Genomic DNA, 21,676 nt, shown 5'->3' with positions numbered 1-21,676 from the left:
GTTTTGCTCTGGATTGGATGCTGCCAGGACCTGGGAGTAATTCTGTGATTAAGTATCTAAATAAATCTGATCTAGAAAGAGGGAAGGCTAGAGTGAGGCTAAAGCTGTAATTGGTTAAGAAGCACTCATTGGCCTAAAGAGGGAGATGTTTGGTATTTCATGGCTTGGACAATGTTCATGTTTTGTCTGTGTTTAGAAATGATTATAGAGTGATCTTGCTTTTGTCTTGATCCATCATGATCACAGACTGGCCTTGTCTTATGTTGATGTTCTTTGAAATTATGTTCAACAGAACACCAAAGCCTAGCTGTAGAGCCAGGTCAGCTCCTAGTTACAGCATGGCCTACCTGATAGTACTAGGCCAGCTCCCGGATGTCAGGGGCTGCTTTGCTATTTCTTGGCTTTGAGAGTCTAATTTTATCCTTTTTAGTTTTATTTATTTATTTTTTGCTGACGAAGATTGGCCCTGGGCTAACATCTGTTGCCAATCTTCCTCTTTTTTTGCTTGAAGAAGATTAGCCTTGAGCTAACATCTGTGCCAGTCTTCCTCAATTTTGTATGTGGATTGCCACCACAGGATGGCTGATGAGTGGTGTAGGTCTGTGCCCAGGATCCAAACCTTCGAACCTGGGCCGCCGAAACGGAGCGTGCTGAACTTAACCACTATGCCACAGGGCCGGTTCCATAATTTTATCCTTTTTAAATTGCAGTGCCTCTTATCCAAATTGACATTTGAATTCTGACTATACGAGATCTTGGCCAAGTTAGTTACCATACTGAGGTAATGTCTGTAAAATGCTTAGTGCCTGTGCATAGTAGGTCCTCAGAAAATGGGAACTGTTATTATTAATTCAACAATCCTTTTAAAATTACAGCCTCTAGAGGTTATGTTAGAACATTGTTAAACCTTGATACCTACTTTCTGTTACCCTTTTTTAGGACACAGCAGCAGTATAAATGAGATTGGGGGAAGAAGGAGAATTATCTAACGAGTGATAGAAAAATACTTTTGCTGTGACCCTTAGACAGTTCACAAAAAAGCAGATGGAAGTCTTCCCCTAACCTCGGTCCTTACTTAGTATCCTAGCTGTTTATTACAAAAGAGAGAAAATGATTTTTTTTTACTCAACTATGAACATAATGTAAGCTCTTGGTGGAGAATTTGGAAGATACAGAAACTGCACAGAAGAAAATTAAAATTGCCCATCACCCATGGTAAATACCAAAGACTTTAAAGAAGATAAATTGACATTCTTAAGGTTTAAAGAAAATGGCCCAAACTGAAATAATTTATTTACATGGGATCCAAAACCTTCTAAATAATGGGAAAATAAGTCTTTACTTCAGAAATAAACCTTGAAATTTGCAAATGAAAGCAAATGTGACCTTTTTGCTGAATTAAAACATTAGAAAGCATACTTTCTGTAATAGTGAACTATGAGAGAATTAGTCAGGGGGCTGTTGGTCTGATGCTTCATGGTCCCTCTGTTTCTTGGGGATAGCGCACATTAAAATCAACTGTAAGATCTTTTAAAGATACCTGTTTCTCTATTAATTGTGACTTGCAAGTTGCTAGCAGAAAATTGTGTAGAAAAATGGATGGATTTGTTTCTTGGAATTGTTTGTAGACGGATACTTAAGGACTAAATACATAAGTAAAGCTTTTTGTAACTAAAATGGGCAAAAATCAGGAACATACACTATGCATACAGTTCAAGGGTAGAAGGATTTAAATTAGTCAATCAACTAATTTACTAAGTATAGTAAAGATAATAAAAGTAGTGTTTACATACCTCTTTATTATTTTAAGTATTGTTGCATACTCTATTAATTTGATCTTTGCCACAACTCAGAGTTAGGTAAAAGAAATGTCATGATGTTTTATTTTAGGTAAGGAGACTGAAGCTCAGAAAGATTAACTGGCTTTCACAAAGTCATACGGCTATTAAATGGTGGAGCAAGGACTTAAATCTCGTGTCTTCTGACTCACATACTTGGAAACACACATCCTCTCTCTCTACCCCAGACTACGCTTGTTTTGACTCTTCTTGTGGCAATCTGGGTATCACTAATATGTGAATGAAAAGATACAGTAGATAATTCATAAATTAGTCTAGTCTACTTATCTCTAAAGATGGATATCATCAGTATTTCTGTTGCTTGTACAAGTAACACATACTCAAAAATTAATGCGCAAATATACAAAATGAAAATCTCTGTAATCTTACTCTTAGGGAGATGATTACTGAAAAGTTCTGACTTTGTCTACTTATGTAAACATAAATATTTATTCATTAGAGGAAAAAAAACATGTTGTATACAAACTAACTTGTAACCTTTTTCACTTAATGTATTGGGACTTTCCATTTCAATTTATTTGATCTTCTTCCTCTATTTTGTCAGTTTTTAAGTACACTTTTATTTATTTATTTATTTTTGAGGAAGATCAACCCTGAGCTAACATCTGTGCTAATCCTCCTATTTTTTTTTTTTTTTTGCTGAGGAAGACCCGCTTTGAGCTAACATCTATTGCCAATCCTCCTTTTTTTTTTTCCCTCCCCAAAGCCCTAGTAGATAGTTGTATGTCATAGTTGCACATCCTTCTAGTTGCTGTATGTGGGACGCGGCCTCAGCATGGCTGGAGAAGCAGTGCGTTGGTGCGCGCCCAGGATCCAAACCCTGGCCGCCAGTAGCGGAGTGCACACACGTAACCACTAAGCCACGGGGCCAGCCCATAAGTACACTTTTATTGAAATATACATACAGTGCACAATTAGTGTATTGCTTAATGAATTTTCAAACTGAACACAGCAGTATGAAACCCCACCCAGGTCAAGAAATAGAGTATTACTCCAGAAGCCTGCCATTCTCTTGCTCCCTTCCACTCATTACCTTTCACCATCCTTCACTGAGGTATCTGCAAATCCTAACTTCTAACACCATAGATCAATTTTGCCTGATCTGGAGCTTTATAAATGAAATCCTACAGTATGTGTTCTTTTTGTGTATAGCTTTTTTTTTTTTTTAATTTTTTTTTATAATTTTATTTATTTATTTATTTTTTCCCCCAAAGCCCCAGTAGAGAGTTGTATGTCATAGCTGCAGATCCTTCTAGTTGCTGTATGTAGAACGCGGCCTCAGATGGCCGGAGAAGCGGTGCGTCAGTGCGCGCTCAGGATCTGAACCCGGGCCGCCAGCAGCGGAGCGCGAGCACTTAACCGCTAAGCCACGGGACCGGCCCTGTGTATAGCTTCTTTTGCTCAACATTATGCTTATCGGGTTAATCCATGATGTTGCATGTGGCAGTAGTTTGTTCGTTTTCATTGCTGTGTACCAGGGGTCAGCAAACTGCCTGTAATGGACCATTTAGTAATTTTTTTTATTGTGGTAAAACATAGATAACATAAAATTTGCCGTTTTTATCATTTAAGTGTACAATTCAGTGGCATTAAATACATTCACAGTGTTGTGCAGCCATCACCACTATTTATTTCTAGAACTTTTCATGATCCCAAACAGAAACTATCCGTTAAACAATAACTCCCCAATGCTGCTTCTCAATTCTCTCCTCCCTCCAGTCCCTGATAACCTCCATTATAGTTTCTCTCTCTATGAATTTGTGTATCCTAGGTACTTCATATAAGTGGAATCATACAATATTTGCTCTTTTGTGTCTGATTTATTTCACTTAGCATAATATTTTCAAGGTTTTTGCCATATTGTAGGACAAATTAGATTTCATTCCTTTTTTTTTTTAAAGATTTATTTTATTTATTTTGTGTGTGTGTGTGTGTGTGTGTAATATCAGCCCTGAGCTAACATTCATGCAATCCTCCTCTTTTTGCTGAGGAAGACTGGACCTGAGCTAACATCTATTGCCAATCCTCCTCCTTTTTTTTGTTCCCCTTTTTCTCCCCAAAGCCCCAGTAGATAGTTGTTATGTCATAGTTGCACATCCTTCTAGTTGCTGTATGTGGGATGCCGCCTCAGCATGGCTGGACAAGCGGTGCGTCGGTGCGCATCCGGGATCCGAACCCAGGCCGCCGGTGGCAGAGTGCGCACACTTAACCACTAAGCCACGGGGCCAGCCCCAGATTTCATTCGTTTTTAAGGCTGAATAATATTCCATTGTATGTATATATCACATTTTGTTTATCCGTTCATCTTTTTTTTTTCTTCCCCTGAGGAAGATTCGCCCTGAGCTAACATCTGTTGCCAGTCTTCCTCTATTTTGTATGTGAGCCGCCGCCACAGCATGGCCACTAATAGATGAGTGGTGTAGGTCCACGCCCAGGAATCAAACCCGGGCCTCTGAAGTGGAGTACACCGAACTTAACCACTAGGCCACTGGGGCTGGCCCCATTCATCTTTTTATGGACATTTGAGTTGTTTACATTTAGTGTGAATAATGCTGCTATGAATGTTGATGTACAAGTATCTGTTTGAGTCCCTGCTTTCAGTATTTTTGAGTATATACCTAGGAGTAAAATTGCTGGATCATATGGTAATCTTGTTTAATTTTTTGAGGGACTGCCAAACTGATTTCCAAGCAGCTGTACCATTTTTACATTCCCACCAGCAGTGCCTGGGCTTCCAGTTTCTCCACATCTGTTACCTTAAGGTGTTTTTTTTTAATAGTAGCTGTCCTAATGGATGTGAAGTAGTATCTCATCATGGTTGTGCATTACATTTCCCTAATAACTTATGATGTTGAGCATCTTTCATGTGCTTATTGGCCATTTGTATATCTTCTTTGGAAAAATGTCTGTTCAAGTCCTTTGCCCATTTTTGCATTGGATTTGATTTTTTTTGAGCCATTTAGTAAATATTTTAAGCTCTGTCACAGCCTCTCAACACTCATATGGTAGGTGTGATCCAGTAAAGCTTTATGTACAAAAACAGGCAGCTAAGTGTATTTTACCCTTGGGCCATTGTTTACCCTAGATTATATAGTTCACTTGTGGTTCAAATTATTGGCTAATAATTTCTTTTTTTTTGGCTAATAATTTCAACTAGAACAAATGATTGTAAGTTTCTGCCACCCCAATCTTGATTTGATGTAGTCCGGTTGGTTGAGTTTGAGTGTTGTTTGGGGTCATAGAGGTAAGATGGAAATGTGTTTGAGTGTTGTTTGGGGTCATAGAGGTAAGATGGAAATGTGTAAGGGAAACTAGGAACTGTTAAAGTATCTTGAATGCCTTTTGTGTGCTGGAGACCATTCGAAGGTTTGATTTTTCTGCCATAATTTAGTGAAAGGGGTGATCAGTGGAGATCATGGGCCGACCCCTATCTTAAGGAATTGAAGTGATTTCAGTATGGGTTTCAGTCCTTGTATGGGCTGGCCTAGTTCTTAAGTCTTCAGTGACGCAGGGTCCCAGCTGAAATCCTGGGATCTTTGCCACTCCTCCTGAGCATGCCTTGAAATTCATTTTTTTGTCAACTTAGTTCCATGAACCTGCTGAAAGCTCTGCTTAATTTCTTGGCCACTTTTGCGTTCAGAATTGGCAATTGCTTCAAGCAGAAAAGTGCCCCAAATGCCACGCTCATCTCTGTTGACTTTCCTCCTTTCCATATTTTGGTAATTTTTGAAAATAGCCATCCTAATGGGTGTGAAGTGGTCCTTCCTTTCCAAATTTTGGTAATTTTCACTGTTTTGAAAACTCTCTGATCTCTTCAAATGAATGTTTTTAAAAATATTTTTTCTAGTTTTTCTCTACTAATCTAATCTTATTCTTGTAATCAGAATTTTAGTTCTGGTATTAGAATGCAAGCTACAGTGAATGGCTTATACGTAACTTATACGTAAATGTTGGAGTATTATACTTTTTTTTCCCCAGGGGAAGATTCGCCCTTTGCTAACATTTGTGCCAATCTTCTTCCTTTTTTCTTTCCCCCCAAAAGCCCCAGTAGATAGTTGTGTATAGTTGTAAGTTCGTCTAGTTCTTCTATGTGAGCTACCGCCACAGCATAACTACTGACAGATGAGTGGTGCGGTTCTGTGCTTGGGAACCAAACCCGGGCCAAACTTTAACTGCTAGGTCATCAGGGCTGGCTTGTATTATACTTTTTAAAAGAGGTATAATTTATATATAGTAAAATTTACTGTTTTTAGGGGTATGTAGTTCAATGAGTTTTAACAAAGAGTTGGATAACCATCACTACAATTAATATATTGAATGTTTTATCACCCCAAAAGCTCCCTTGTGCCTCTTTGTAGTCAGTTCCCTCACCTTTCCCTCAGCCCCTGGGAATCGCTGATCTGATCTGTCTCTATAGTTTTGTCTTTACTGAGTGTCATATAAATGGAATCATAAAGCATGTAGCCTTTTGTGTCTGGCTTCTTTCCCTTGGCATGTTTTTGAGATTCATCCATGTTCCCACATATGTCAGTAGTTTGTTCCTTTTTGTTGCTCCGTAGTATTCCGTGTGTGGCTGTACCACAATTTGTTAATCCATTTACTAAATGATGGACATCTGGGTTGTTTCCAGTTTTTAGCTCTTACAAATAAAACTGCTATAAACATTCATGTACAGGTCTTTGATGGCTTCATTTCTTTGGGTAAATATGTAGAAGAAGGGACTGCTGGGTCATGTGTAAGTATATGTTAATGTCATAAGAAACTACCGAATTGTTTTTCAAAGTGGCTGTACCATTTTGTATTCACACCAGCAAACATATGAGGGGTTCCTTTACACTTTGTCTTATAATTTCTTTTTCCATTCTAAGTTAGATGTGTAGTAGTATCTTGTGGATTTAATTTGTAGTTCCCTAACAACTAATGATGTTGAGCATCTTTTCATGTGCTTATTTGCCACTTATGGCTCTTGTTTGGTAAACTATATGTTTCTATCTTTTGCTATTTTTTAATGAGTTATTTGGTTTTTTTTATCATTGTATTATAGGAGTTCTTTATATATTCTGGTTACAAGTCCTTCATTAGGCCTGTTGTTTTACAAATATTTTCTCCCAATCATTCTGTGGCTTTTGTTTTCATTGTCTTAACTCTGTCTCTTGAAGAACAGCTTTTAATTTTAATGAAGTCTAGTTTATCAATTTTTTTCTCTTAAGGTTTGTGATTTTAATGTTCTAAGAAGTCTCTGCCTAAGCCAGGATCACAAAGAATTTTGTCTATATTTTCTTCTATAAATTATATCTTCTTAGGTTTTACATTTACGTGTGTGATCCATTTCAAGTTAAGTTTTTTTTAAGATGCCATTCATCTTTTTTTTTTTTTTTTTTGAGGAAGATTTGGCCCTGCTCTAGCATCTGTTGCCAATCTTCCTTTTTCTTTTTTCTCCCCAAAGGCCTGGTACATAGTTGTGTATCACAGTTGTAGAGTTGTAGTTCTTCTGTGTGGGATGCCACCTCAGCATGGCCTGATGAGCGGTGAGTATGTCCACGCCCAGGATCTGAACCGGCAAACCCCAGGCCGCCGAGACAGAACGTGCAAACTTAAGCGCTACACCACCAGGCCAGCCCTCCCAAGTTAATTTTTGTATGTGATGTGGAGTTTTTTTTTTTTTTGCATATGGATGTCTGTTATTGTAGCATGGTTTTTTGAAAAGGCTGTTCTTTCTCCATTGAATTACCTTGTCATCTTTGTCAAAGACAGACAGTGATACATGTGTAGGTCTATTTCTGGACTTTCTCTTCTGTTCCATTGACCTATATGTTTATCATTTCTCCAGTAGTCTTGTACTTTTAGGTAAGAAATATCTATGTGTTTTCTACTATCATACTGACTTATGAGGTTTAAATACAGACAGTCCCTGACTTATGATGGTTTGACTTACCGTTTTTCAGCTTTACAATGGTGCGAAAGCGATACATAGTCAGTAGAAACCATACTTTGAATTTTGAGTTTTGATCTTTTCCCAGGCTAGCCATATGCAGTACGGACTCTCTTATGATGCTGGACAGTGGCACTGAGCCCCAGCTCCTAGTCAGCCGTGTGATCACCAGCGTAAATAGCCGATACACTTACAACCATTCTGTACCCATACAGCCATTCTGTTTTTCACTTTCAGTATAGTATTCAATAAATTACATGAGATATTCAACACTTTGTTATAAAATAGGCTTTGTTTTAGATGATTTCGCCCCACTGTAGGCTAATGTAAGTGTTCTGAGCACGTTTAAGGTAGGCTAGGCTAAGCTATGATGTTCGATAGGTTAGGTGTATTAAATGCATTTTCACCGGCCTGGTGGCGTAGCGGTTAAGTTTGCACGTTCCACTTCGGCGGCCCGGGGTTCGCTGGTTCAGATACTGGGCAGAGACCTCACCGCTCATCAAGCCATGCTGAGGCAGTGTCCCATCAAGAATAGCTACAACTCTACAACTATGATACACAACTATGCACTGGGGCTTTGGGGAGGAAAAAAAAAAGAGGAAGATTGGCAACAGATGTTAGCACAAGGGCAATCTTCCTTTTAAAAAAAAAATGCATTTTAAATTTACAGTATTTTCAACTTACGATGGGTTTATCAGGATATAACTCCATCATAAGTCAAAGAAGATCTGTAATGCAGTAAATCAACTACCTGTTACCAAAGAATGTTAAGTAAGTGAGTAATTATTGAGCATGTCAATTTATTTGTAATCAGTCATTTCATTTGCCTGTGGTAATGTATGACTCATCAATTCTACTTCTTAAGCATATAACCTAGAGAAACTGGCACATGTACACAAGGGGACAGGTACAAGAATGTTTACTGCAGCATTGTTTGAAATATTGAAAAACTGGAAACAACCTAAATATCTTTTAATAGGAAAATAGTTGAATAAATTATAGGATACTACACAGAAGTCAAAATGGATGAAATAGATCTCTATATAGCAACATAGATCTCAAAAGTAATGTAAATTTTTAAAATAATACAAATAGAATAGGAACAATAGAAAAACGTGCTGGAAATAAATGCACAGAATTCATTATAGTGTTTTCTGGGAAGAAAAGGAGGATGAGAATGGGAAGAGGAACTTCTGTTGTATCTGTTAGATTGTGCTTTATTTTAAAAATGTTTAAGCAAATGTGACATTGTTATCAATATTCCCACCACTCAGAATGCAAATGCTATTTTAGTATTTTCTGTAATTTTCCCCTTTTTTTCAAATAAAAAAACACAAAAATACGTGTAAACAGATATTTTCTTTATAAAATGCAGGAAGGTAAGCATCAGATAGTTTCAATTGGTTTACAACAAACTCTTAATAATTTCCTCATGTGTCATTATCAGGTACTTATTGAGCATTTACTCTGGATCAGACACTGTGTAAAATACTAATGGTACAGTAATAAGTGAGAAATTACCCCCTCCAAGAGGCTGAATCTAGTTTGTGATTTATTTTGGGGACGTAGAAATGGAGGAAGGGTTAGGTGGTACACACTTATAAGGGGACACCATTTCTTAGTTGTATGTGGTGTTTATAAGACTTTATTCTGTTTTATCAAGAGAGTTATGATATTTTATTGATTTTAAAATTTCAAATAATATTAAAGAATGACATGAGAATTTTTGTCTGGTTAAATAGGGACATGAGTTGAGAAAAAATGAAAAGTATACTTCTAATTGATGATTTCTACCTTTGCTTTACTGTATCTTTGCGTTAGCCACCTTTGAGGCTTTGCAGATTCTAAGAACTAAGAAATTAATTTTTAGAAACAATCAGATTTTCATATAATTGTTATTACTTTACAGAAATATCCTACACACATCTTGATTATGCTGAAGTTTTAGATCCTTTTGAAGCTTAACTTGGATCAAGAATTAATGTTGTAAACCAGTCATATGTTTCAAAGAAAGTAGAAATGTTACTAAATGCCACACTTGTAATCTCATGTACCAGTTCTCATGATGCAATCATTTATTAAATAAAAACTAATTCTAGAAAGGAGGCACCCAACAATGAACATATTACATCAAATTTGAATGCTTAGATTAAATAGTGCTTTTTTCCTCACTATTATTGAAATCATTTTTATATTTTCTAAAAATATATGTTTAAAAAACCATTTATTTAAAATAAATTCTCCCTAAATAAAATTTCTTTCCCGGGCCGGCCCCGTGGCTTAGCGGTTAAGCGCGCACGCTCCGCTGCTGGCGGCCCGGGTTCGAACCCTGGGCACGCACCGACGCACTGCTTCTCCGGCCATGCTGAGGCCGAGTCCCACATACAGCAACTAGAAGGATGTGCAACTATGACATACAACTATCTCCTGGGGCTTTGGGGGGAAAAATAAATAAATAATAAAAAATTTAAAAAAATAAAATTTCTTTCCCTAGTACAGCATTTCAGTGGTTATAAGCATCAATACAGTGAGATGATAAGTAAATAAAGGACTCACCGCTCTAAAATTTTGAAAAAATCAAAGGCTATATCTTTTTCTTGGAGGTTCACATAGACATTAAGATGCTAACGGTACTAAGAAGTCATATAGTAATATTTTTCAGACTTCTTTGATCACAACTGTCTTTTTCATGTATCACCTGTTAACAGCATGCTTTGGGAAATGTCTAGTGTTTTCTTCATACTCGTGATATATACAAATATTTCTATTTTAAAGCAGGACAAAAGGAACAAGCTGTGGAATGGTATAAGAAAGGTATTGAAGAACTGGAAAAAGGAATAGCTGTCATAGTTACAGGACAAGGTAAGATTATATTTACATTTGTTTAGTAGCCATTCCAAATTATATTCACATGATTGCCCTGATTTTAGATCCATTTATCTTAATAAAGATATTTAGCAGATTTTTAAATGTTATTGTTAATCTTTGTAGATTTCTGGTTAATGCTTTATTACCTATGCTAAAAATGAAGTTATAACCAGATATGCTCAAACTTGATTATCTGTAGCAGTCAAACAATAATCATTATATTACTTGTGTCCTCCTTGGACCCACTGTTTGTGGTGTTTTAGTTCTATTTTTAGCCCCCCCCTTTTTTTTGGTGAGGAAGATTGGCCCTGAGCTAACATCTGCCACCAGTTTTCCTCTTGTTGCTTGAGGAAGATTGTCCCTGAGCTAATATCTGTGCAAATCTTCCTCTGTTTTATATGTGGGACGCTGCCACAGAATGGCTTGATGAACGGTGTGTAGGTCTGTGCCTGTGATCCAAACCCGCGACCCCTGGGCCGCCAAAGTGGAGCGTGTGAACTTAACCACTATGCCACTGGACTGGCCCCTTAGCCCTATTTTTGAAAACTAGTCCTTTCATCATTGTCAAGACAGGGAAGGAGTGGTTAATCCAGACTCCCCTTTGTACTTATGGGTAATGCTTGACTGCATGTTAAAATATAAGCTGTAGGGGGCCGGCCTGGTGGCACAAGTGGTTAAGTGTGTGCGCTCCACTGTGGCGGCCCGGGGTTCGCTGGTTCGGATCCCAGGCGTGCACCGAGACACTGCTTGGCAAGCCATGCTGTGGTGGCATCCCATATAAAGTGGGGGAAGATGGGCACAGATGCTAGCCCAGGGCCAGTCTTCCTTAGCAAAAAAAAAAAGGAAGATTGGCAGATGTTAGCACAGGGCTGATCTCCTCACAAAAATAAATAAATAAATAAATAAAATAAAATATAACCTGCAAATGTCTTACTTTGATTCACACTTGGCTTTTTAAAACCAAGCAGTTATTTCTCATCTTTACTTTCCTATTACCTCAAATTAAACATTAGAGTCTACCATTATCTTTAAATATATAGATAACATTTATCCCATACTTACTACATGCCCAAGCATCATTGTAAGTGCTTCGTTTGTATTGTCTCTCTTAATTTTCACCACAACCCCACCCTCTGAGGCTGCTGATGTTATCCTTATTTTTCAGATGAATAGCTTTAAGTACAAAGAAGTGAAGTAACTTGCCTAAGGTCTTATAGCTAGCAAGTGGTAGAGTCAGGATTTGAACCCAGTTTGACTTCAAAGCCTGAATTCTTAAATACTATGCTGTGAATATTGTGTATAGTACATGAGTACCACTATTAAATGAGTGAAGTACTTTAGGTTATGGTAGCTAAAATAAATTTGGAAACAAAAATTATAACATGTAGGCTAAGAATCGCAGCCTTATGGATCAGTTTACCCAGTGGATGTTTGTTTTCTGTCTGGCTGACTGTACTACTTATATCAGCTAATCTCCAATAATTACAATGTGTCCAGTATTTACCATGCTCCTCCCCCCCCTTTTTTTGTGTGTGAGGAAGATCAGCCTTGAGCTAACATCCATGCCAATCCTCCTCTTTTTGCTGAGGAAGACTGGCCCTGGGCTAACATCTGTGCCCCTCTTCCTCCACTTTTTTATGGGACGCTGCCACAGCATGGCCTGACAAGCGGTGCATCAGTGTGTGCCCAAGACCCGAACCCGGGCCACCAGCAGTGGAGTGCGCGCACTTAACTGCTACGCCACAGGGCCAGCCCCTTTCTCTCCCCTTTTTATTTTGACTACTTCTCTAGCTCCTGGTCACCTGTATAAAAGAGAGCAGAATAGAACAAGTAGATATGAGAGTTTGACCCTTTGAGACTTTCATGAGTTTTTGAATTACATGCAAAATATATTTGCTGTTCTTTGGCAATTGGATAGAAGAAGAGTTAGAAGAAAATGAGTTGGTTATAAGAAGAACAGTATTTCACTGAATCAGAAATGCCTTCGATTGTACCACTAAGAGAAAAAACTGTCAATTAAACTATGACACATTCTCTTATCACTTAGAATTTGAATTTTAACCTTGTTGAATGTGCTGTCTTAATCCTATTAGACATAGCCATAACCGCAGTATTAATGTCTATGACCAGGGCCGGCCCCGTGGCTTAGCAGTTAAGTGCGCACGCTCCGCTGCTGGCGGCCCGGGTTCGGATCCCAGGCGCGCACCGACGCACCGCTTCTCCGGCCATGCTGAGGCCGCGTCCCACATACAGCAACTAGAAGGATGTGCAGCTGTGACATACGGCTATCTACTGGGGCTTTGGGGGAAAAAAATAAATAAATAAATAAATTAATGTCTATGACCAGATCTGTGCATGCATAGGTGATGATAAGCTATGTTATAACTCAAGCTTGGCTGATAGCATTAGTAAATTGGCACTGGTTCTAATCCCAATTTCAAAGGTTTTAAAATGTAGGGGAAAAAATATGTCTCAGGATCCATGAAATGCACATGAAATATCCTAGTAGGTCTGAAACCATCATAAGGAACTGTAACTGATTTTTTTTATATATTATTTGAAAATAATATTTTCTTAATTTCTTTAGAAAGACTTTGACTCCATATGAGATTAATTGGGGTGATATATTTTACCTTGGAGCAATGTTAGTAGGAAAACATGGATATTTTAATTCTTTGTTATCTGTTTTTTTCTTTCAGGTGAACAATGTGAAAGAGCCAGACGCCTTCAAGCTAAAATGATGACTAATTTAGTTATGGCCAAGGACCGTTTACAACTTTTAGGTATCAATTAAGGAATTGTATAATTGGAATGAGATGTATTTGAAATGTGTGTTCAATGAAACTTTAAATGTAGATGGAAATAGATCAGTGATCTTCAAAATGTAGTCTAGGCTTTTTTTTGACTTAGAAAGTTTCTTTTTTTTTTTTTAATTTTTATTTATTTATTTATTTATTTATTTATTTTTCCCCCCAAAGCCCCAGTAGATAGTTGTATGTCACAGCTGCACATCCTTCTAGTTGCTGTATGTGGGATGCAGCCTCAGCACGGCCAGAGAAGCAGTGCGTCGGTTCGCGCCTGGGATCCGAACCCGGGTCGCCAGCAGCGGAGTGCGAGCACTTAACCGCCAAGCCACGGGGCCAGCCCCAGAAAGTTTCTAACATATACAAAATAGAAGAGTATAATGAACTACTAATGATTCATCACTCAGCTTTAATAATTATCAACTCATGGTCAGTCTTGATTTATCCATACCAAGGGATGGCAAACTCTACTGCCCATGGGCTAAAGCCAGTTCACTGCCTATTTTTATAAGTAAAGTGTTACTGGCACACAGCTACTCGCATTCTTCTGTATATTGTCTGGCTGCTTTCGTGCTACAATGATAGGGTCAAGTAGTTGATACAGAGATCATACAGCCCTCAAAGCTTTTTAAAATACAGCTTTTTAAAATATTTTAATGCTTACTATCTGGCTCTTTACAGGAAAAGTTTGCCAGCCCTCGTTTATATCCCTACCCACTTTCCCCCGCTTCATATTATTTTGAAACAAATTCTTGACATTTTAAAATTTCATTTGTAAGAATTTCATATTATATATCTAAAAGATAAAGATGTTTTAAAAGGGGTGGCGCCATGGCATAGTGGTTAAGTTCAGCACACTCCACTTCAGCGGCCCGGGTTTGTCGGTTTGTGGGTTCAGATCGCGGATGCGGACCTACACCACTCGTCAGCTATGCTGTGGCAATGACCCACATACAAAATAGAGGAAGATTGGCACAGATGTTAGCTCAGGGCTGATCTTCAAGCAAAAAAAGAGGAAGATTGGCGACAGATGTTAGCTCAGGGCTAATCTTCCTCTGCCAAAAAAAAAAAAAAGCTTTAAAAATAAAATCACCAAAATACCTTCATGATACCTAAAAAATAACCAATAATTTCTTTTAATAGTAACAAAAAAATAATGGCCAAAAATTGTCAGTGTCCATATATAATTTATATGTAATATAAAATATATAACAACTTCAGTCAGTATCTCATAATTTAGTGACTTTTACTATTTTTTTTAATTTAATTGTTTGAATCAGGATCTCAAGAAGATCCATACAGTATGTCTCTCTTAATGTACAGGTTAATCTGTTTTTCTTTTTCTTGCAATTTATTTGTTGATGAACCAGACCTTTGCCACATATCGTTTCCTATAGTCTTAATTTTTGCTGCATGCATCTCCATGGTATCTTTTAATGTGTTTTTCTGTCTTCCCTATAAATTGATAGTTGGAAGTAGAGCCTTGATTGGATTAAAGTTGATTTTTATTTTTTAATGATATGACTACTTGATAGGTAGTTCTGCATTCATCCATCAGTAGTTCTGACATCTTGTGATGTTAGCAGCAGTTGATGACTGATGTCTAGTGACATTATAATTCTGTCATTCTTTCTGCATTCATCAGCTGGAATAGGTCTATAATAAGTCTCATCTTCTATTTGATGTATAGGTTTTAAAAATATATTCCTAAGATAAATCTACCCCTAAAACAGAGTGGAACTATTCCATACCCTTCTTGGGTGGTTTTAACATAGCTTGATGTGATAGAAATACTATATATTTGGTAAACAGGCAGACCTTATTTATTCATTGCTCTGTGATTTGTGGTAAGTTATTTAGTACGTCTGAGCCTTCTTTACCTCATTTGTAATATGAGGCTAATAGATGATATTTATCTCACCATATTTGTGACCATTGAATTATTGAACAAACCTCACCCGTAGTAAGTACACAAAAATGTTGGGTTTTGTTCATGTCCTTCCTTGTCTGCAATCACCACCCCTGCTTTTGTGGAAATATATATTTACATACACATACATCTATATTTCGTTCATTCATTCGTTCTTGTATGGTCCATTGTGTTTGTAAGTTTTTTGCCCCACATCATTGGAAGAGAAACCTGTACTATTTTCAGATAGCTAATAAGGCAATGTTCCTCTGGCTCCTGTGGCTGACAGAATTTGCCTTCGTACTTCTTAAGTGAAGATTATTACTGTATCAAATATAATTAAATATTATATCAAAGGTTATTATAGTAAAATAATTATCTAATTGTTCTAATTGGTACTTCCAATGTTTTAGCTATAATGCCTTTCAGTATATGTACAAAGGACATCATATATATGATTCAGATTGTTTGATTATGGGACATTTTGTAACATGTTTCAAATTAAATAATTAAGAATTGGTTTTTATCTTTTATTTGAAGTTGTGAAATGATAAAACATTGGAAGCATCTCATCAATTATAGACTTGTCTTTAAATGGGACTTTGTATTTCTTGTGTTATTAGAGGAGGGGACAAAAAGAGGGTATATAATATAACATGAAACTAGGCATTAAAAGAATATTTTGGATGTTGTTGTCTGCTGTCATCCTCAAAAGTACTGTGTGCCCATTCATGGAAGATGTGACTTTAAAAAGGAGGGAGTGGGATGGGGACATCAACATATTCCTGTTTTCTAGGAATTCAGAAAGTCTGGCAGTATGTATTACCAAAGACAGTGAAAAAGAGCTGTGCACCAATGCGTAGTAGAGCATATTTCTGTATTATGTGCTGGTTGAGAAATGGAAGTTTTCAGAGGAGGGATGCCCAATAGTTATCTAATTAAGATGGAGAGTTCTCCATACAGACTTGTTTGAGAGGATGCAGACTCTCTGATAAAGATGGGAAGAGTTCATTTATGTTGTATATCTTCAATTTAGTGATAATGAGCCTTAGAGCAAAGCTTAACTGTAAAACCTGCTATAGATAGATCATTTTGGTGTCGGCATCTTGGTATACCTGGAGGTTAAACTTTTTTTTTTTTAATCTAGCTTCATGCAACACCCTTTTATTAAGTCTTCACTCTGTACCAGGTACGGTGCCAAGGGATATAAACTGAATGTATTTATTAACTCAGCAAATGTTTATTGGTGATTACCATGTGCTAGGTACTGTTCTAGGCACTTCAGGTTACAGAGAGAATCCCTCCTTCATAGAATTTATATTCCAGCAGGGGAAAGACTGAAAGTAAGCAATAAACATAAAAAAAATAAATTATACAGCATGTTAGAAGGTGATAAATATATGGAAAAAAGAAAAATGAGAACACAGTAAAGGGGGATTAGGAGTGGACAGGAGGTTGTTTGGGTTTTTAGTTTTAATTTGGATGGTCAGGGTACGCCTCTTTGAAAAGTTGACATGAGTTAGCCATGCAGGTATCTGGGAGAAGAATGGTCCAGAGAGAAGTAAGAGCTGATGCAAAACCTTAAGAAGACTTAAAAAAGATAAGTAGAAGTTATTAAAGAATGTTTGGGCTCAAACACCTTTCAGGAAGAAGTAACATGAACAAAGGCTCAAGGGCAAGAAACAGCATGATGAGGAGGAAGGGTGCTGGTAGATGTGTGGCATAAGATTGTTCAGGCATAAGAAACGTAGGTACATCATGGAGGGCCTTGTTGGTCATAGAACAGAGCTTAAGTGGTAATCTGTGGGCAGTGGGAAGCTGCTAAAGGGTTTTAAGCAGAAGAGTTATGTGGTAAGATTTTCCTTTTAGTAGATCACTCAGATGATTGGGCATTGCACGTGAGGGGATCAAGAAGCAAGGTGACTTTTAAATCATTGATTAATCTACACAACCTTTAGTCCTTCTAAAAGGAAGCAATAAATTAAGTTTACTTTCCTAACAAAAATGAATTGGAGCAGGTTCACATTAGCAGTGTACTGCAATTGTGTATATATGTAAGTTTCTATCTATATGGATCTAAACCCTACACACCTAAAAACAAGTTCTATGGCTTTTTGTTCCTAGTTATTGAAAGAAAGGGTTTAATTTCTGTTTATTTTTACTATATAATGAATGTTTAATTGAACTTTTTGTTGCATTTCATTGAAGAGAGTATTAATTGGTAACGGAGACATTTACAAATCAGTGTTTTTTTCTAATTTATGTCTTTTACCAACACAAATGGTTCCTTTCTCAGTATGGTGATTTGAGGAGTATTATCATTGAGAAAAATCAGATGACCTACCTGTTAACTAACAACAACAAAAAAGCTCCAAGGTATATTATGTCAGCCAGTTCTAGGATACAAAAGCTGTGTAGTACTTTGTGCTTTCTGCAGAAAGGATAGCTGCTATTTAACCTGTCCCAAAGGCGTGTGTGGTTCTACCATAAACCAACCATGGTGCCTGCTTGTCTGACCTTAGAAATGAAAGTTTAAGAGGGTTAGTATATATGTGCTGCATTTTTGCCTGTATTCATTGACTTCCTAGTGCAGAAGAAAAGAATCAGTTGTGGCAACTTGGAGTATTTTAACAAAATAAATGTGGTAAAAATTGAGCCCCTATTACAAATGAAGCACAGAGTAGGTACTTTATGTATATTATTTTATTTAATCCTTGATACCCTCAAAAAACTGAGGCTACAGCAAGTTCATACTAGTGAGTAAGTGGTGGAGCACAGTGTTTGTCAGCTAGCAATATGCATTGACTTGAATGGTGAAAGAGAGTGCAGACATGACGGAGGCTGGCAAGGAAGCTCAGACTGCTACCTTCAGGTAGATGTAGAGACCCAGATCTTGGAAGGATTTGTTGTTGTTATTTGAAGCGGAGGTAGGGTTAAAATAATCCTTTTAGATCTTTAATTGGTTAATTTTTAAAATAGGTAATATAGACATATGCCACAAAATTTTAAAAGTTTAAGTATGAAAAGCATCCATCCCATACTATGCCCCAGCCACTCATTTCCCCTCCCCAAAGGCAGCTACTATTACCAGTTTCTTTGGGTCCTTTTTAGGGATAATCTTCGTGCATACAAATGTGCACGTGTTGTGTGTTTAAATAAATGGTAGAGTACTATAGTCACAATTCTGCAGCATGTTTATTCCATTCTGCTTTATTGCCTTTATTTTTTGCCTGACATATGTTGCTGAATATGTCATTTCCTAGACACTCTTTATAGTTTCCTTCTGTGTCATTTTAAGTGCTGTTCTCCTTTCCTGAAATGTCCTTTCTTTTTATCTTTTCAAATCCTAGCCAATTCACAGCCCATTTCCTCTGTAAAGCCTTTTTAGTGTTCTCTTTCTCTTGTACTATACAATCTTTTTGAAAAATATATGTATATTTGTGTTGTAAGTTGACAACTATATTTAATAAGTATCTGGATGGTAGAGACCATAGTCATCTTTTTATCTCCATGCTACTCTCCCTATGCAGTGATCTGGACATATTAGATATTTAGTAAATATTTCCTGGTGATAGTAGTGAGATGGAACTGCCTCCAGGTTACCAAACCTGAATAAGGCATATTTTGAACATAGCCATTCCCTTGTTAATTTTGGTTGCTATTTTAATGTCTGAGTTTTTACTAATTATACTAAGAGACTTCTATATAAATGCAAAAACCCATCATATAACAACCGTGTAACACCTTGAATCATTTTTCATTTTCACATTTTATGTGTTCATTACATAGTTTTTTCTTTTTGTTTATTTTGTTCTTTTTACCCCCCCTCTGTTGCATAGAGAAGCTGCAACCAGTTTTGCAATTTTCCAAGTCACGAACGGACGTCTATAACGACAGTACTAACTTGACATGCCGCAATGGACATCTCCAGTCAGGTGGGTTTAGGTTAACTAACACGTAAAGTAATAAAGCTTGCGTGAAAGTAGAGTCCTCCTTAACCTGCTAATATTGGTTTAATTTTATAATGCTAGATTTGATTGGTTTTTGTTTCCACAGGGCTATGTTGAAAATACAGTATCCCTATCATCATTCATGGTGTAGAAAAGTGTAACAAGATATAACCATTCTCAACATGCTTTGTGTACTTTGCAGCCTCCGGTTTTTGAGATTATATAATATGAAGGTTCATTTTCCTAAATTATTAAAATATCCTTTTGTTTCTTTTGTGTTTTTAGCTTTTGTGTTTTTCTCATGGATAGCTGTAACAAATTTTTGTGAAGTAGTTTTTTAGAATAGATTTTAATTTTTCTTCATTATATATCAATTTTCATTGCACATCAGTTTTCATGTATATTATACATGAATGCTTTATCATAGTACCTGTTAGAAAAACTTCGAAGCTGAGTTGACATAGTGAGGAGAAACATTAGAATACTGTTACTTACTGTGGGTTATATTTGTTTTCCGTGAACTTTTGGGTATCAACTCCTACAGAAGATTAAATGCTGTTTTGTTTTGTTTTGTTTGGGTGGGAGGAATCTTCATCTGCTAGGATCTCTGACATCAGTTGGTTTTATTGGTGACTTTTTCACCTTCTCTTCCTGGGACCCATTAAAAAAAAAAAATCAAACTATCTTATTTCAGATCCCTAGTAATCTGTCTGCTCTATTAATTCTGTTTTCTGGTTAGGAGGACATATTGATTTCACAGCTCATTTCTATGGCACTGGTGTTTGATACCTGTTGAGCCCTAATGAATGAGGTGGCTCACTCAGGTCCAGTTTATTAGTGTCACCCACTTCTGGAACATCCTGTGATGTTTCACTTAGAGAGTTACTTCATCACTCTTAGGAAATAGTGATACCAAAGTCTACAGTGTATTATCTACAATGTACAATTTTCAGCTCAAAATTACTAGACATGCAAAGAAATAGGAAAGTGTGATGCTTACTTAAGAAAAAAAATCAGTCACTAGAAACTGACTCTAGAGTGGGCCCAGATGTTTAATTTAGCAAAAACTTTAAAGCAGCTATTATAGGCCGGCCCCGTGGCTTAGCGGTTAAGTGCGTGTGCTCTGCTGCTGGCGGCCCGGGTTTGGATCCCAGGCGCGCACCGACGCACCGCTTCTCCAGCCATGCTGAGGCCGAGTCCCAAATACAGCACCTAGAAGGATGTGCAGCTATGACATACAACTATCTACTGGGGCTTTGGGGGAAAAATAAATAAATAAAATTATTAAAGCAGCTATTATAAATATGTTCAAAGAATTAAAAGAAAATATGGCATCAGTTAACAAACCTGCAATCTTCACAGGTAATATAAACTGCACAATAAAAATAATAGAAATTCTAAAGTTGATAAGTACAGTTGCAGAAATAAAAAATTTACTAGATCACCTCAACAGCAGATTGAAGATGTTAAATGAAAGATTTAGTGACCTTGAACTTAGATCAATAGAAATTGCTAAATCAGATGACTCCTGTATCGTCAGAAAGCAGATTAGTGATTGCCTAGGGCCAGGGGCAATAAGAGGGATGGAGTGCAAATGGATACAAGGAGACTTTAGGCTATGATGGAAACATTTTGTGTCTTGATTTTAGTGGATATTTCACAGTTATATTTATCTTTATAGACTCATGAAATTGTACATTTTAAATGGATGCAATTTATTATTTGTAGATTATAACTCAAGAAGGTTGATTAAAAAATAAATGCTGAAAAGTTTATAAAGGGAAAAATAATATTCCCCTTCCTACCTCTTCCTTTTTTTTTTTTTTTTTTTTGTGAGGAGATCAGCCCTGTGCTAACATCTGCCAATCCTCCTCTTTTTTTTGCTGAGGAAGACTGGCCCTGGGCTAACATCTGTGCCCATCTTCTTCCACTTTATGTGGGATGCCACCACAGCATGGCTCGCCAAGCAGTGTGTTGGTGTGCCCCGGGATCCAAACCGGTGAACCCTGGGCTGCCGCAGCGGAGCGCGCACACTTAACCACTTGCGCCACTGGGCTGGCTCCCTTCCCGCCTCTTCCTTCGTTGCTACTTACCTTCACCCCTATGTTTAACTTTTTGCTATTTTTTCTCATGCTTCCTACTATATTTTCAAATATTGTTCTTATATTATGATTTCTGATTTATCAGTTTTTGGTAAATATTGACTTATTTGGGTGGAAGAAGGCTTAATTCTCTTATGCCAGCATTACTCCCTATATATATGTGTGTGTATCACTATTTTTAGTTATATTGAAAAGTCATATTTAACATATTATTATGACTTAGTAAATATTGTTTACCCAAATAGTATATTC

General features: G+C 37.1%; 1 protein-coding gene across 4 annotated transcripts in view; it reads left to right on the top strand.

Annotated features, from left to right (window-relative positions):
• SPAST (spastin) overlaps positions 1 to 21,676 on the top strand; it is a 59,335-nt gene that overhangs the window by 6,250 nt on the left and 31,409 nt on the right. For 2 of the 4 annotated variants that reach the window (XM_014781289.2, XM_087436947.1), the window contains exons 2-4: positions 10,570 to 10,653; positions 13,359 to 13,442; positions 19,212 to 19,307. In XM_014781289.2, coding sequence (XP_014636775.2) covers positions 10,570 to 10,653; positions 13,359 to 13,442; positions 19,212 to 19,307 — 264 coding nt within the window. Of the gene's footprint in view, positions 1 to 10,566; positions 10,654 to 13,358; positions 13,443 to 19,211; positions 19,308 to 21,676 lie in introns of all 4 variants that reach the window. The other 2 variants (XM_004418162.3, XM_087436946.1) reach the window with 1 other exon arrangement.

This window comes from Ceratotherium simum, chromosome 11, assembly GCF_057802395.1.
Source record: "Ceratotherium simum simum isolate JZ-2026a chromosome 11, ASM5780239v1, whole genome shotgun sequence".
NCBI classification, from domain to species: Eukaryota; Metazoa; Chordata; class Mammalia; order Perissodactyla; family Rhinocerotidae; genus Ceratotherium; species Ceratotherium simum.
Note: the sequence above shows the minus strand (reverse complement) of the source record. Positions and strands in the feature narration are given on the sequence as shown.